The sequence below is a fragment of the Panicum virgatum genome, chromosome 8N (genome assembly GCF_016808335.1).
Source record: "Panicum virgatum strain AP13 chromosome 8N, P.virgatum_v5, whole genome shotgun sequence".
Classification (NCBI taxonomy): domain Eukaryota; kingdom Viridiplantae; phylum Streptophyta; class Magnoliopsida; order Poales; family Poaceae; genus Panicum; species Panicum virgatum.
Genome location: NC_053152.1, coordinates 29,513,737 through 29,524,763, shown reverse-complemented (window position 1 = coordinate 29,524,763; position 11,027 = coordinate 29,513,737). Strand labels below are relative to the sequence as shown.

The 11,027-nt window shown below is 44.5% G+C and overlaps 1 protein-coding gene across 2 annotated transcripts; it reads right to left on the bottom strand.

The window, feature by feature from the left end:
• Positions 1–2,255: 2,255 nt before the first annotated feature.
• LOC120685623 lies at positions 2,256–10,080 on the bottom strand. Of its 2 annotated transcripts, none has more exons than XM_039967662.1 (5): positions 9,489–10,080; positions 7,224–7,592; positions 4,995–7,146; positions 2,831–4,919; positions 2,256–2,747 (listed from the first exon to the last, which is right to left on the bottom strand). In XM_039967662.1, exons 1-4 carry the CDS (start codon positions 9,729–9,731, stop codon positions 2,878–2,880), a joined length of 4,806 nt encoding a protein of 1,601 aa, XP_039823596.1. In that variant the 5' UTR covers positions 9,732–10,080; the 3' UTR covers positions 2,256–2,747; positions 2,831–2,877. The 2 variants fall into 2 exon arrangements, with proteins under 2 accessions (XP_039823596.1, XP_039823597.1); XM_039967663.1 differs by having other exon boundaries at positions 7,224–7,550; positions 9,489–10,043.
• Between the last annotated feature and the right edge of the window lie 947 nt (positions 10,081–11,027).

The window sequence follows — 11,027 nt, the reverse complement described above, 5'->3', positions numbered from 1 at the left end:
GAGACCGCGAGAGAGATCGCTGGTCAGGAGGGGGAAGAGATAAATCAGGTGGGCGTGGGGTCCACCACGTGGGTCGGTTCGACCGGAAGTTCTCGTGGGTGTGGGCGATCGTAGATTCAACATTGGGTTCTACAAATGATAATTTAGATAATGAGATTTAGAAAAATGCTTGGAAACACTCCGAGGAAGAGAGTTTTTTTTTTACATAATACCTTATGTCTTGTTCGGCTGGACCTAGGGTATGCTTGGCTATACTCATGAAGCTCACTAGCTACGTCAATGCTTTCTAGTATATTTGACATTTACATACTTAAATATGAATATTTTAGTATTACTATGTCTAACCGTTTAGGCTATTTAACTCCATTAAAACACTGTTTAAACTCAGTGGTGGGACTAGCAAGAAATTTTAAGGGGGGCTGAGGCCGAACAAACTTCGGTAATATTTGTAAGTACAAAAATTTGGCAATTTGCATTATTTTTTTATTAACTGTGCAAATATGCGCTAGTTAGTCACAGTATATATTATTTAGTCATGCAATGATAATTCACAAAGCAAAATAGGAACCGAAGTCAATATATCTTGTTCATTTTAATTTTGCCTTGGTTTTCTACAAAGATTAGGCTTAATTTTAAAAACCATTCTATTATGCGATACAAAATCAACAATGCTAACACAGCATACTGTATCAACAGTATTAAATTTATATTGGTTTAAATTGAAGAAGTATAGACAGAAGTCATAGATTTAATGCTAATGCGATCGTGTTAGCGGGGCAGGTGGGTTTGTTATTGCTGTCCATCTCGGCTATGGCTGCCTGCCTACTTGCCATCGGCGCCTTGGCGTGCATTCACGCGATGCCAATCATGAGACGTGAGTCTGCAGACACCTATAAGCTGTGACTAGCGAGCAGCCACACAGAGAAAACGGAAAGAACTTCCAAGGCTAGAGATCAGGGTTGATTGTGTGAACTTTCAAGGAACCAAATAATACTGTGGACTTTTGTTGTGGACTAAAATGGATTAAAATTAAGACGTACTTAAAACTTGAGCTAAGATTAAACTGGGATTAAAGTGTACTTGAAAACTTGAGCTAAGATTAAAAAATATTTAAAAACTTAACTTAGAATTAAAATAATATTAGAGGATACTTAACAGTATTTTTGTTGGGGGGGGGGCATGGCCCCTGCCAGCCCCCCTTAGCTCTGCCACTGTTAAACAGCCTAAATACTAAATAAAAGGTGATTGACTGCTTACCGTTTAGCGCTTTGAATAACATTGATTCTTGTATCTCGGAAATCCCGTGTTCTGGAGAAAACCGTAGCGGTAATGGTACGTTTGATTTGGACTCTGGGAAAGCTGCGTGGCCCAGGCAGCAGTCCAATGTGTTGGATTCTGGTGGCCTAGGGCTGGATGGTGGCGGCGGGCAATAACCAATTAAGCCCCAATTTTCAGACGCCCTGCCAGGGAATTGGAGGGACTGCACAAGAAGACTACTTAATCCATAAATCATGTACAGCTATCTTTACAAGAGAAATGCCCAACTAAATACGTGTTTGAAATTGGATTTACAATTGATAAACAGCCAACAATTTTGAGATAAACTTATGCAAAAATTGTTGTAGGGTACTACACTTTGGCGGCATTTGCCATTCCACACTCAATTTTCTCTAAATTTAGCTATATGACACTGCAAAATCATGACTGTTTGCCATAGGGCATCGGGACCATCTTAACTTCCAAATGAACTTGCAAATATACTTACAGCTCTGACTAGAAGAAGAGGTAACTCGTTTATATGGCTGTCCTAACTGGAATTGATTTTCTCTGAAAGCTCCAGTTGTTTTGCACAGATGCACCTACTTCAAAATGAACTTGCAAATATTTAGCGATGGAAAATGGATAACCGAAATAAATGAGCAAGATTATACGATAGTAAAAGTAGCTGAAAGAATACCATGTGAGGGTGAGATATCAGCTCCAAATTCGTAACAGCTAAGCAACATGTGACAAGCACATCACTGGCAACATCAGTGCCAAAGCAAACCACGGGAAGCATCACCACACACCAGGTCATGTCACAATAATCTTGAGAGCAACGCACTGATTTAATTATTTGTAGCAGGCACAAGAAGCATCGGTCCAACCAACTGACAGGGACACCAACATAGGGACATGCCCCATATTTGTAGCAGCAACGAGTACAAAGGTCAAAAGAAGAAAATAAGAAGGGCAAAGAGAGCGCCGCTGGAACATGATGTAAACCAGATGTCGATGCCAGAGAAACAGCGACAAATTATAACTCCGCTGATCTGCTGGAATTCTTATACATACAGCTGCACGGCAACACAAGATACATGACGGCGCAACTCGTCATGATAGTCGCTGCACCAGTGCAGCAGTGCTTACATGGTCAGCTGAAGTAACGCTTCCCCGACAAAGTACCATGTCACATCTAAATTTATATGTAAAGCTGCAGCATGTGCTCAACAGTTTATCACCAACAAACAGAGCGGACGGTCTAATTACAGCGGCTCCAGAGCTCAGGTTCACAAAGATTCCACCTCCAAAGCCATATCCTCCTGAGTAAATTAGAACCAAAAGCCTAACAGCTAAGAAAAATCTACAACAATTACAGCAAAGTTTTTCTTTCCTCAGAACCCCACATTGTCTTCATTGGGATCAATCCATGAGTATAGTCCAGTGACAGAAGAACACCATGCCCAGGATCTACATTGCAGGCACCTCTGAAATAAATACACCTTCCATATGATTAGCAATTGCGAGTAAATCAAACAGGTCTCAAAAGTCCAAAAAGAAAACTACTTACATGCTCACCGCAGCCAAGTCGCTGCTAAGTCATCTCCTTCAGAGCCCTCATTGCCATGATAGTTGCTTGTACGTAGATCTTTCTGTGTCCCAACTGCCATCAGGTTCCTTTCTCTTTGTTCCTACAACTGGCATTTGGTAAATTCTTCCTTGCTCCTCTGCAAAGCCATGTGGGGGTGTGATCAAATTTTGTCTAATTGGTAAAGGTGCCCGTTCATCCTTTCCTTCTAGATCTATACTTCCAGGGCCTGAGTTAAGATCAAGGCCCTGACTTTCCCATTTACGATTATTGTCGCGTCCACTGCTGCTGCTGCCCTCAGCAAGATTTATTGCATACTGCCTTGAATGATGGGCAGGTAATGCACCTGTTGGCCCAACAAGTGAGGGCGAAATGGTTGGAAAATACGATACTCCCGCAGGTGCAGAATTGGCAAATGTTGCTGATCCCATTGAAAATGCTGGTGTTTGAAGGTGAACACTGGGAGGAAATGGGAATCCTGCATACTGATATGCAGGTGGATGAAAAACCATTGATGGAGACGATGAAATAACTGGAGCACTGCTGGCATCACCTCCAAATTGACCACTGTCAGCTGTAGGCACAATAATCCTCTGGGTCCCAGGTGCTGCCTCAATTGGGTAAGGCTGTTCTCTTGAAGGCAAAAACGATTGTATTGGTACTGGACCACAAGGGTTGGCAGCGGCAAACCATGGTGATATATTACTCATGGCAGCATTATTCATCCTAACACCAGGAACTTGTGGTATGAATTGAATACTGCCTGTATTTTTAGTAGGTAGGTCCTTTGGTGTGGGTTCAGTGCTAGCATCATCAAGGCATGGTCCACTATTAAGATCAAAGTCTCTCGAGCTATTCGTGCCAGCATTAGAGAAGACTCCAGGTAACGATCTTGCTGGTAACAATGGGACTTCAACTCTGTGTGAAGCATTTGTTACAAACTGGAGATTGTCCGCAACTTCATCAGCTCTGTTCAGATCAAGCTCAATGCCAGCACTTCGTGAAGATTCAGAACAGGTAGTCTGTGCAGAACTCTGTGGGACATCCTCCTCAAGAGCCTGGTCATCTGCAACATTCAAATCAAAGCCAAGGGTGGGACGAGACTGCTTCCCAGCAGCATGAGATACTGGAATGTCACGTGTGGTGATGGGCATCTCCAAAACCTTCCTCGGTTCAGCAGGACGAAATGCACTTGTTGCTGCTGAACCTTTCCACCCGATCTTGGGCTTTGCTCTTAGTAGGTTTTCAGGAGGAACAAAGGGTCCTTTAGCTGGAGCAGCTACTGTTATTGGAGCTGGCTGCAGCCCACTTGTAATAGGTAAAGTGAATGGTGAAAGCCCAGGTAAATGGATGGCTGAGGTACTTATAACAGGTGAGACAGCTGGCTCAGGCTGATGCCCATCATCCCCAGGTATCCCTTCATTCAAGTCGAAGTCAAGCTTGGCTGTAGCATTTGACTTTGTGTGAGCGGTTAGAGAAGAACCCTCATCTGATGAGACTAGGTCTTCTTTTCCATCCTCTTTTCCACTCACGCCATCACTGGATTTCTTTGAAGTTTGCTTCGCACTATGCTCACTTCGCTGAGAATTAAGACCTTCAGATTTTACATGACTATTGGATTCACTGGAACTGTCTTTTGTTTCTTTCATCTCCTTAATCACACCAAGTGGGGATGCTGCTTCTACTAGTTTGGTAACATCAGCCAAAGAGGAAATAGCATGTTCCTTCTTTTCATCCTCATTTTGCACTGTGCTACTATCACCTACAGCATCAGCCTTTTTCACCTCTGCAGCCATCAAATCTACTTTGCCTGCCATACTGTCACGTCTATCAAAGGCTCCTGGGTGGTCCGATGCACCCAGAAGCTGCTTATGATTACTTGACTTTGACAAACCCTGGTCTTGTTTATCAGCAGCAGACAATGAAGACTCCCCAGCCAGGATCGATCTTGAATTTCTATTGGAAACAACCAGGCTACACTGGCTGCCCAAGGCAGATTCATCAGCGCCATCCCTGTCTGCACAGCCATCTTCAACTTTCCCAGGGACAGAACAGGCATCCAGATTTTCACCTGCAGATGAGTTCATATTAGACATATTGGAAACTTTAGTATTAACAGAATGGCGCAAGCTCTGACAATGTTCACCTTTGGAATCGACCGAAGCTGGTTGAGAGTTACATTTGTCTGCGCGCCCTTCATGGGTTTCAACTTTGGCTGAAGATCCAACTGCTTTAGTATCCGCTAGCTCAGGAGATGGCACAGTTTGGTGTTGTTCCTCCTTGACAACCAAACAAGCATCATTTTTCAGTTCCTTTCCCACAACGACTTTCTTAGCATCTGTTGGCCCTGGATCCTGTGATGGACCCACATCACTTTCTACTTTAAACTTTCCAGTACTGTCACTCTCCCGGACCAATTTTTTTGCAGATGAACTTCTAGGGGAAGAAGATGGGGAAACCAATTCAGATTTAGATATTTCTCCTGCCACACTAGCGAGAAGATTCATAGCTGTGTCATCTCCAGCCTGCAGTGAATGACTAGCTTCAGAGTACTTAATTTCAATCAGAGCATTCATTGGGCTGAATGAGTTTCCCACCCTGGTTTCACTTGAACATGCAACTCCTGGTACATGTGCATCCTTAACAGAATCATCAGGTGTCCTGCTGTTGTCATTATCTAACATAGCACACGGTGATTTATCACCTTCCTCAGAACCTGCAGCTCCTTTAATATCATTGCTGTGCCAAGACTCTGCATTAGCATCAGAAGGTAAATGAGGCCGGGAATTTTCAGTCTTCATTTTCACTCTGCGATCAGTCTGCTCATGTCTATCTCCTACCACAGGAGATGAAGCTCTACCCCCAGTAACAGATGGGTCCTCAAAAGATCCATCACTTGCACTTCTAGCAGGACTACGACCAGGATTTGGAAACCGAACAATCAATCTATGATTGTTTCCGTGATCAGATGGCATATCAACTCCTTTTTCAGAAGCCGTTCCAGTTTGAGATGATTTATCCTGCAGCAAAGATCGATCAAGGGAGACAGATCTTCCCGCGGAAGCTTCCTTAATGTTCCCTGAAACAAGACCATTGTTTGCCCTTCGATGGCTCCGCAAAGAACTTCCAGAAGGTTTACTAGCACCACCAGAAGCAGCGGTTGAACTTCTCGCATCCTTCGATGGCTCGCTAGAGCATGACTGGCTGTTGTTCGGCGATTGGCTCGAGCTGCTGCTTTTCTCCTCTCTCACAGCAGGCAGCTCAGAACCACCAGTCCCACCAGTTGATTTGCAGGGCTGGTCCTTCAAGTTGGTGGCGACATTTGTTTGTTGCTGTTGTAATTTTGATGAGGCAGATACCACAGGACTTAACTTCGCAGCTGCATCTGTGCCCCCAGGTTTATCAGTCGAAACTTTTGACGATGAAACAGTGGGCACTGGATTTTTTGGACTGTTCTCACTTGAGCCACCTCGTTTGTTTTCAGCATTTAAAATTTCTTGGAAACCTGCTTTTCCTGACCAGGAAACAGATTGACCTGAGACTAAAGGCTTCGCATCACTTGACTTCATCTCAGCATCCACACGCTTCTTCCAGTTCTCAACAAGACACTTAGCTTTCTTCTGAATGTCCAAATTTTTATGGCTGCGCAGATGATTGACAGATTTCCCAATACTGCAGCTTTGCAATGCACTGAGATTAATAGGCAATTTAGCTAGTGCACGAAGCAGGGTCAATAGAAGATCATCAATAGGTTTATCTGCTTCTTTTGGACTACTCCCATCACCGGACTTCCCTTTGTGGGCCTCTTGAAGCCAACTGTCCAACACGGGTAGGCCCCTTGATTGCACAAATCTGCCAAGGCAATCAGGACTCTCAGTAGCAGCAATAACATCAGCAAGTACAACCCAGCCAGCAAGGTCTATCTTTTGCTCAGTCCGATCAAGTTGCATAAGATGTACAAGCTTTTCAACTGCTTCTGCATTTGGAAGTCCACCCTTTTCTGTTATCTTTGCCACCTCGGACTTTATATCTTCCAAGTTTAAGCTTCCAGGCTCACTTTTGTTGACCTTAACAAGACGATCACGATCCCGCTTAGATGATTCAATTCCCTGTTCACCTCTATCTCTCTTCTTCCCTTTAGATAAACCACCATTCTGTGTACCATCCGGAGTGGCCTTCGGTTGTTGGGAAGCTGATGGACCATTTAACCGCTTTGGAGAACGTCCACCTGACTGCACCGCAGCACGCATTTCTAACCTTGTTCTGTGTAGAAGCCGATTTACTTCTTCCTGCCGTTCCTGACCATAAATTTCATATGTGAAGCAGTATATATGAATGTATAATAGAGAAAAACAGGAAGAATTAATGAGCTTACATTAATGTAGTCCTGGTCAGTAAGCCACCATAAGCACTTGTTGTCAATATCGTATACACGCCAACATACAAATGAAGAAATTCCAGCTGGTAGCTTGGTGCCTTTACGTAAAAAGGCAACTTTGCAAGGATGCAGCAGGGAAACAGCAGATGTTTCGTCCTGGTGGAAAGAGTAGAAGATCTCGTTTGGTGCAGCGCTGAGTTGAATGCCCTTGTTAAGCTTCACGTCGGCAGGTCTATAAAGCCAACTAATGCGTAATTTCGGGTAGCCTTCTTCTTTTTTCTCAATCCAACGTATCAATCCAATGAATGGAGGAACATCAACAGCCTGAAAAAGAGCAAAATCACCAACTCGAATTTCGCGCCCGTCCTGAAAATTAAAAGGTAATTTATTATCTGTTTGCCCAGCACAAAACTCAATCATGATGCTCCATTCTCTTGTTAGTTTGGTGTACAACTACAACCTTGACAGTTACAACCACCGCATTACATTAGCGATCAAACAAGCAATGAACAAACAACAGTGAATTGTGTAATCGCAATGGAGACCAGCACAAGCGGTATGTATTGCATCATTTGCAGCAAGTAATGATACCACTGTAGCATGAAACTAAACAATTTGTTACCCCTTACACACATATTCACTGGAAAGCACTTTTCCATGATCATTTGTTTAGAACAAAAGAATGAATTTCAGCAGCGGTCCTTAAACTTGTACCACATTCTCTTCTTTTTTCTAAGCAACCTCCAAAAAGGGCAGGGAGTTCCGGCAATTCACTATATGTAGAAAAAGAAATGGCCCAGATCATGAGGGAAACCGGGCCAAAAACCATAGAAGCATGCAGTTTATTGAAGGAAAACTGGGTTCTCATTCAGTCCACAAACTCTCAAATTGTATATTTAGGGCCTTTAAATTGACCGGGTTTTCAGGAAGAAGTCCGAAATAGACCAAATGCTCAGCCAAAAACACCATAATAAAAATTTCTCATCCGTAAGCCCACGAACCTGCATGCACTAATGCACACTGCTTGTACAAAAATTTGATCAAAATTATAGAACTGCAGAACAGATCGATCCCTCGAGAACCCATAGGTTCAAAGGATTGAGCTTTGCGTTGTTTGAATCATTATATTTACATTAGTTCTTAAGCTTATGAAGATCGAGTTTGATTGCTAATAACTAAATAAATATTACTCCCATAGGTCAGGTTAAGTTGACTTGATAAAACTAATTGGCGGTCAATTTAGTTGTCCAAAAACGTCAATTAAATCCGCCCAGAGTATTATTAATGATGGCAGTTTCATGAAACTCTTTTCAAGTGATGGGGTAACGCTTTGTGGAACTTTAATTTTCTGCTAGATGTATTGTGGCATTGGTTACAATAGAAATATGTAACTCCTATATGTCATTCCAACTGTTTTTTCACTGATGGTTAAATTATGCTACTTCAATTTTGACAGTCTCATCATTTAAATTTGTAACACCCCCCCCCCCCCCCAAAAAAAATCCTAGATCCACCACTGCCCCCAATACTTTTTTTTTCAACGAATTCCTTAAATGTTACTTTCCACTAAATACTAGATGCAGGTATAATTCGCGTGACCACCAAGCCACGCAGGGTAGCATGCTATGTAGGCACGCTGGCACTGATTTGTACGGGTTCGGACCTACCTGAAAACATGGGAGAAGTATAAAGCCACAAATATGCGATTCGGCTGGAGCTGCTACAATTGCTTTAGCGGGAGCTGCTGTCGGTAGAGTTGGTGGAGCTTGATGAGAACGAAGGACAAGTTTAGGGGCTAATGATGAAATTCACTCAAAAAATTAAATAATTCTTTTCCACTCCTCAAACCAGTAAACCTTTTTTTCGCAAGCATGCAAGCAAGGAGATCCTTACATATAGTATTCCAAGATTGTGGATTTGATAACAATTCACAGAATTCAATACAATCATGCCACAAGGAACTCCATTTGACAATGTACATATTACTATATTAGCATGTTTGCCGTTGCTAGTACGAAGTCAAAACTCAATATAGTTCACTCAACAACAACAAAAAAAACTTCATAACACGTCTCAGCTTGTCGCTACAGTACACCACTAGTCAGGGAAATCTAGTGCAGATACTTCACATAGCAGGTATTACCCAAGTGGAAACGAAAAAGAGGAAAGATGATGATTTGATAAGGTTAGCATCCTCAGCTGGATTAAACCCGTGAAGGTTAGCAAGCAAATTCCCATGCGACACCCAACAAAAAAACGCACCTTTATAAACGAGTCGGGTGACCCTGGGCGAGGGGAATCGACAAAGTCCTGCTTCCGCGCCGCCGATTCCGGCGGATAAGAAGTCGTCCGTGACGGGGGAACAGATGAGCTGGAAGGGGAAGTAGGTGGTCCTTGTGCCGGTGGTGGTGGAGCTTCTGCCTCTACGCGAGCGGCTGGCCACATGAGCCGGACGAGACGCCGCCTCCTGCCGTCGCACCCCTCAGCGCCGCGCCACCCATGCATATCCGGCTCGCTGCATCTTCTCCAACGGCGGCGCCGATCCCTCCTCCTCGCCGAGCTCCGGCGCCGCGCAGCGCCACCATCACCAGATCGTCGGCGGCAACCCTAGGCCCTCCGAAACCATAGATCCGCGGGCCTCCGCTGCGCTCGCATCCGGAACGCCCGAATTCGCGTCCAATCAGCCGATTCAGGCGGACCGCCTCACCGGCGGGGGTCGAATCCGGCGGAATCAACGGGCTCCGGTCGGGACCGATTGGGGATTTGGGGGATTCCGGGCCTGGGTCAGCGGAGCGGAACGAGATCCGGGCAAACTGACTGCTCTCGACAGTCACCCCATCGGCACCGTTGGTAGGGATCCGACGGTGGCAGCAAGCTCCCACACACTTGACCTCCTCAGGCTGGGCCGTGGCCCAACAAGAGCACGGACAGGTGCTCGCCTCAACCTTGCCCCCTTCACTGCAGTCCAGGGAGGCCTTCAATCTACAGTAGGCGCGGCTCTTTTTTTAACTAAAACCCCCCTGCGTTTTGAATATTTCACCACAAAGAAGAGAAAATCCGAATTCGCTGACAATTTTGCAAAAACGCGCCCACAGATGTTTTAAGTAACCAATGGACGTGCAGAAACATAATAACAAAACTCACAAAGTCTAGCCACTCCAATTATATTCCCAAGTCCATTATATGTGACACCTTAGCTCAACGCAAGGTCTAGCGCAATTTTTCTGCATGGAACAGCCAAAGAAATGTTTTAAAGAAATCCCCCTGTGGCGAACGGCCACGAAGCCGAGTTGGCTAGCGCGCTTAGTAGCGCCCCTGCCTGCCGGCCGGGGTTCGATCCCCTTAGGGGGCGGATTTTCCGGTTGGTAGTGCAGGGGTAAGAAAAATCCCCTCGTCTGTCCCCATGTCCAAAGCATAGTCTGGGTCCGGCCTAACTCACAAGGCAACATGCCACTATGGATGGGGGCAGGAGTTCGGGGGTTTTTTTGACCTGTGTGAGAAGGTCTTTTTCTTAATACAATGCCGTGGGGTGGTCTTTTCTCCGCAGGTCAAGTTTTTTTTTAAGAAATATTTTCTATTTGTTGATTTGTACACATAGTCACACAGATACTATGTATTCTGTTTTCACACATAAACTAGAGCACATACACCAATGTACATGTGTTCACCATCCGAGGCGAGAGTCTTTAACCTGTATGTCCTTATGTAAAGTCCACTTGACCTCCATGCCCCTAAAAAATTGAGTCGCACCTGTATGCCAAAACGCAAAGTTTTGTTTACCTCAGTGCCCTTCCGTCCACG

Coding starts and splice junctions, on each gene's coding strand:
- LOC120685623 (XM_039967662.1), bottom strand. CDS start 9,731: ATGCATGGGTGGCGCGGCGCTGAGGGGTGCGACGGCAGGAGGCGGCGT. Junction 7,593..9,488: donor CACCCGACTCGTTTATAAAG/GTGCGTTTTTTT, acceptor TTTAATTTTCAG/GACGGGCGCGAAATTCGAGT. Junction 7,147..7,223: donor CTGACCAGGACTACATTAAT/GTAAGCTCATTA, acceptor ATTTATGGTCAG/GAACGGCAGGAAGAAGTAAA.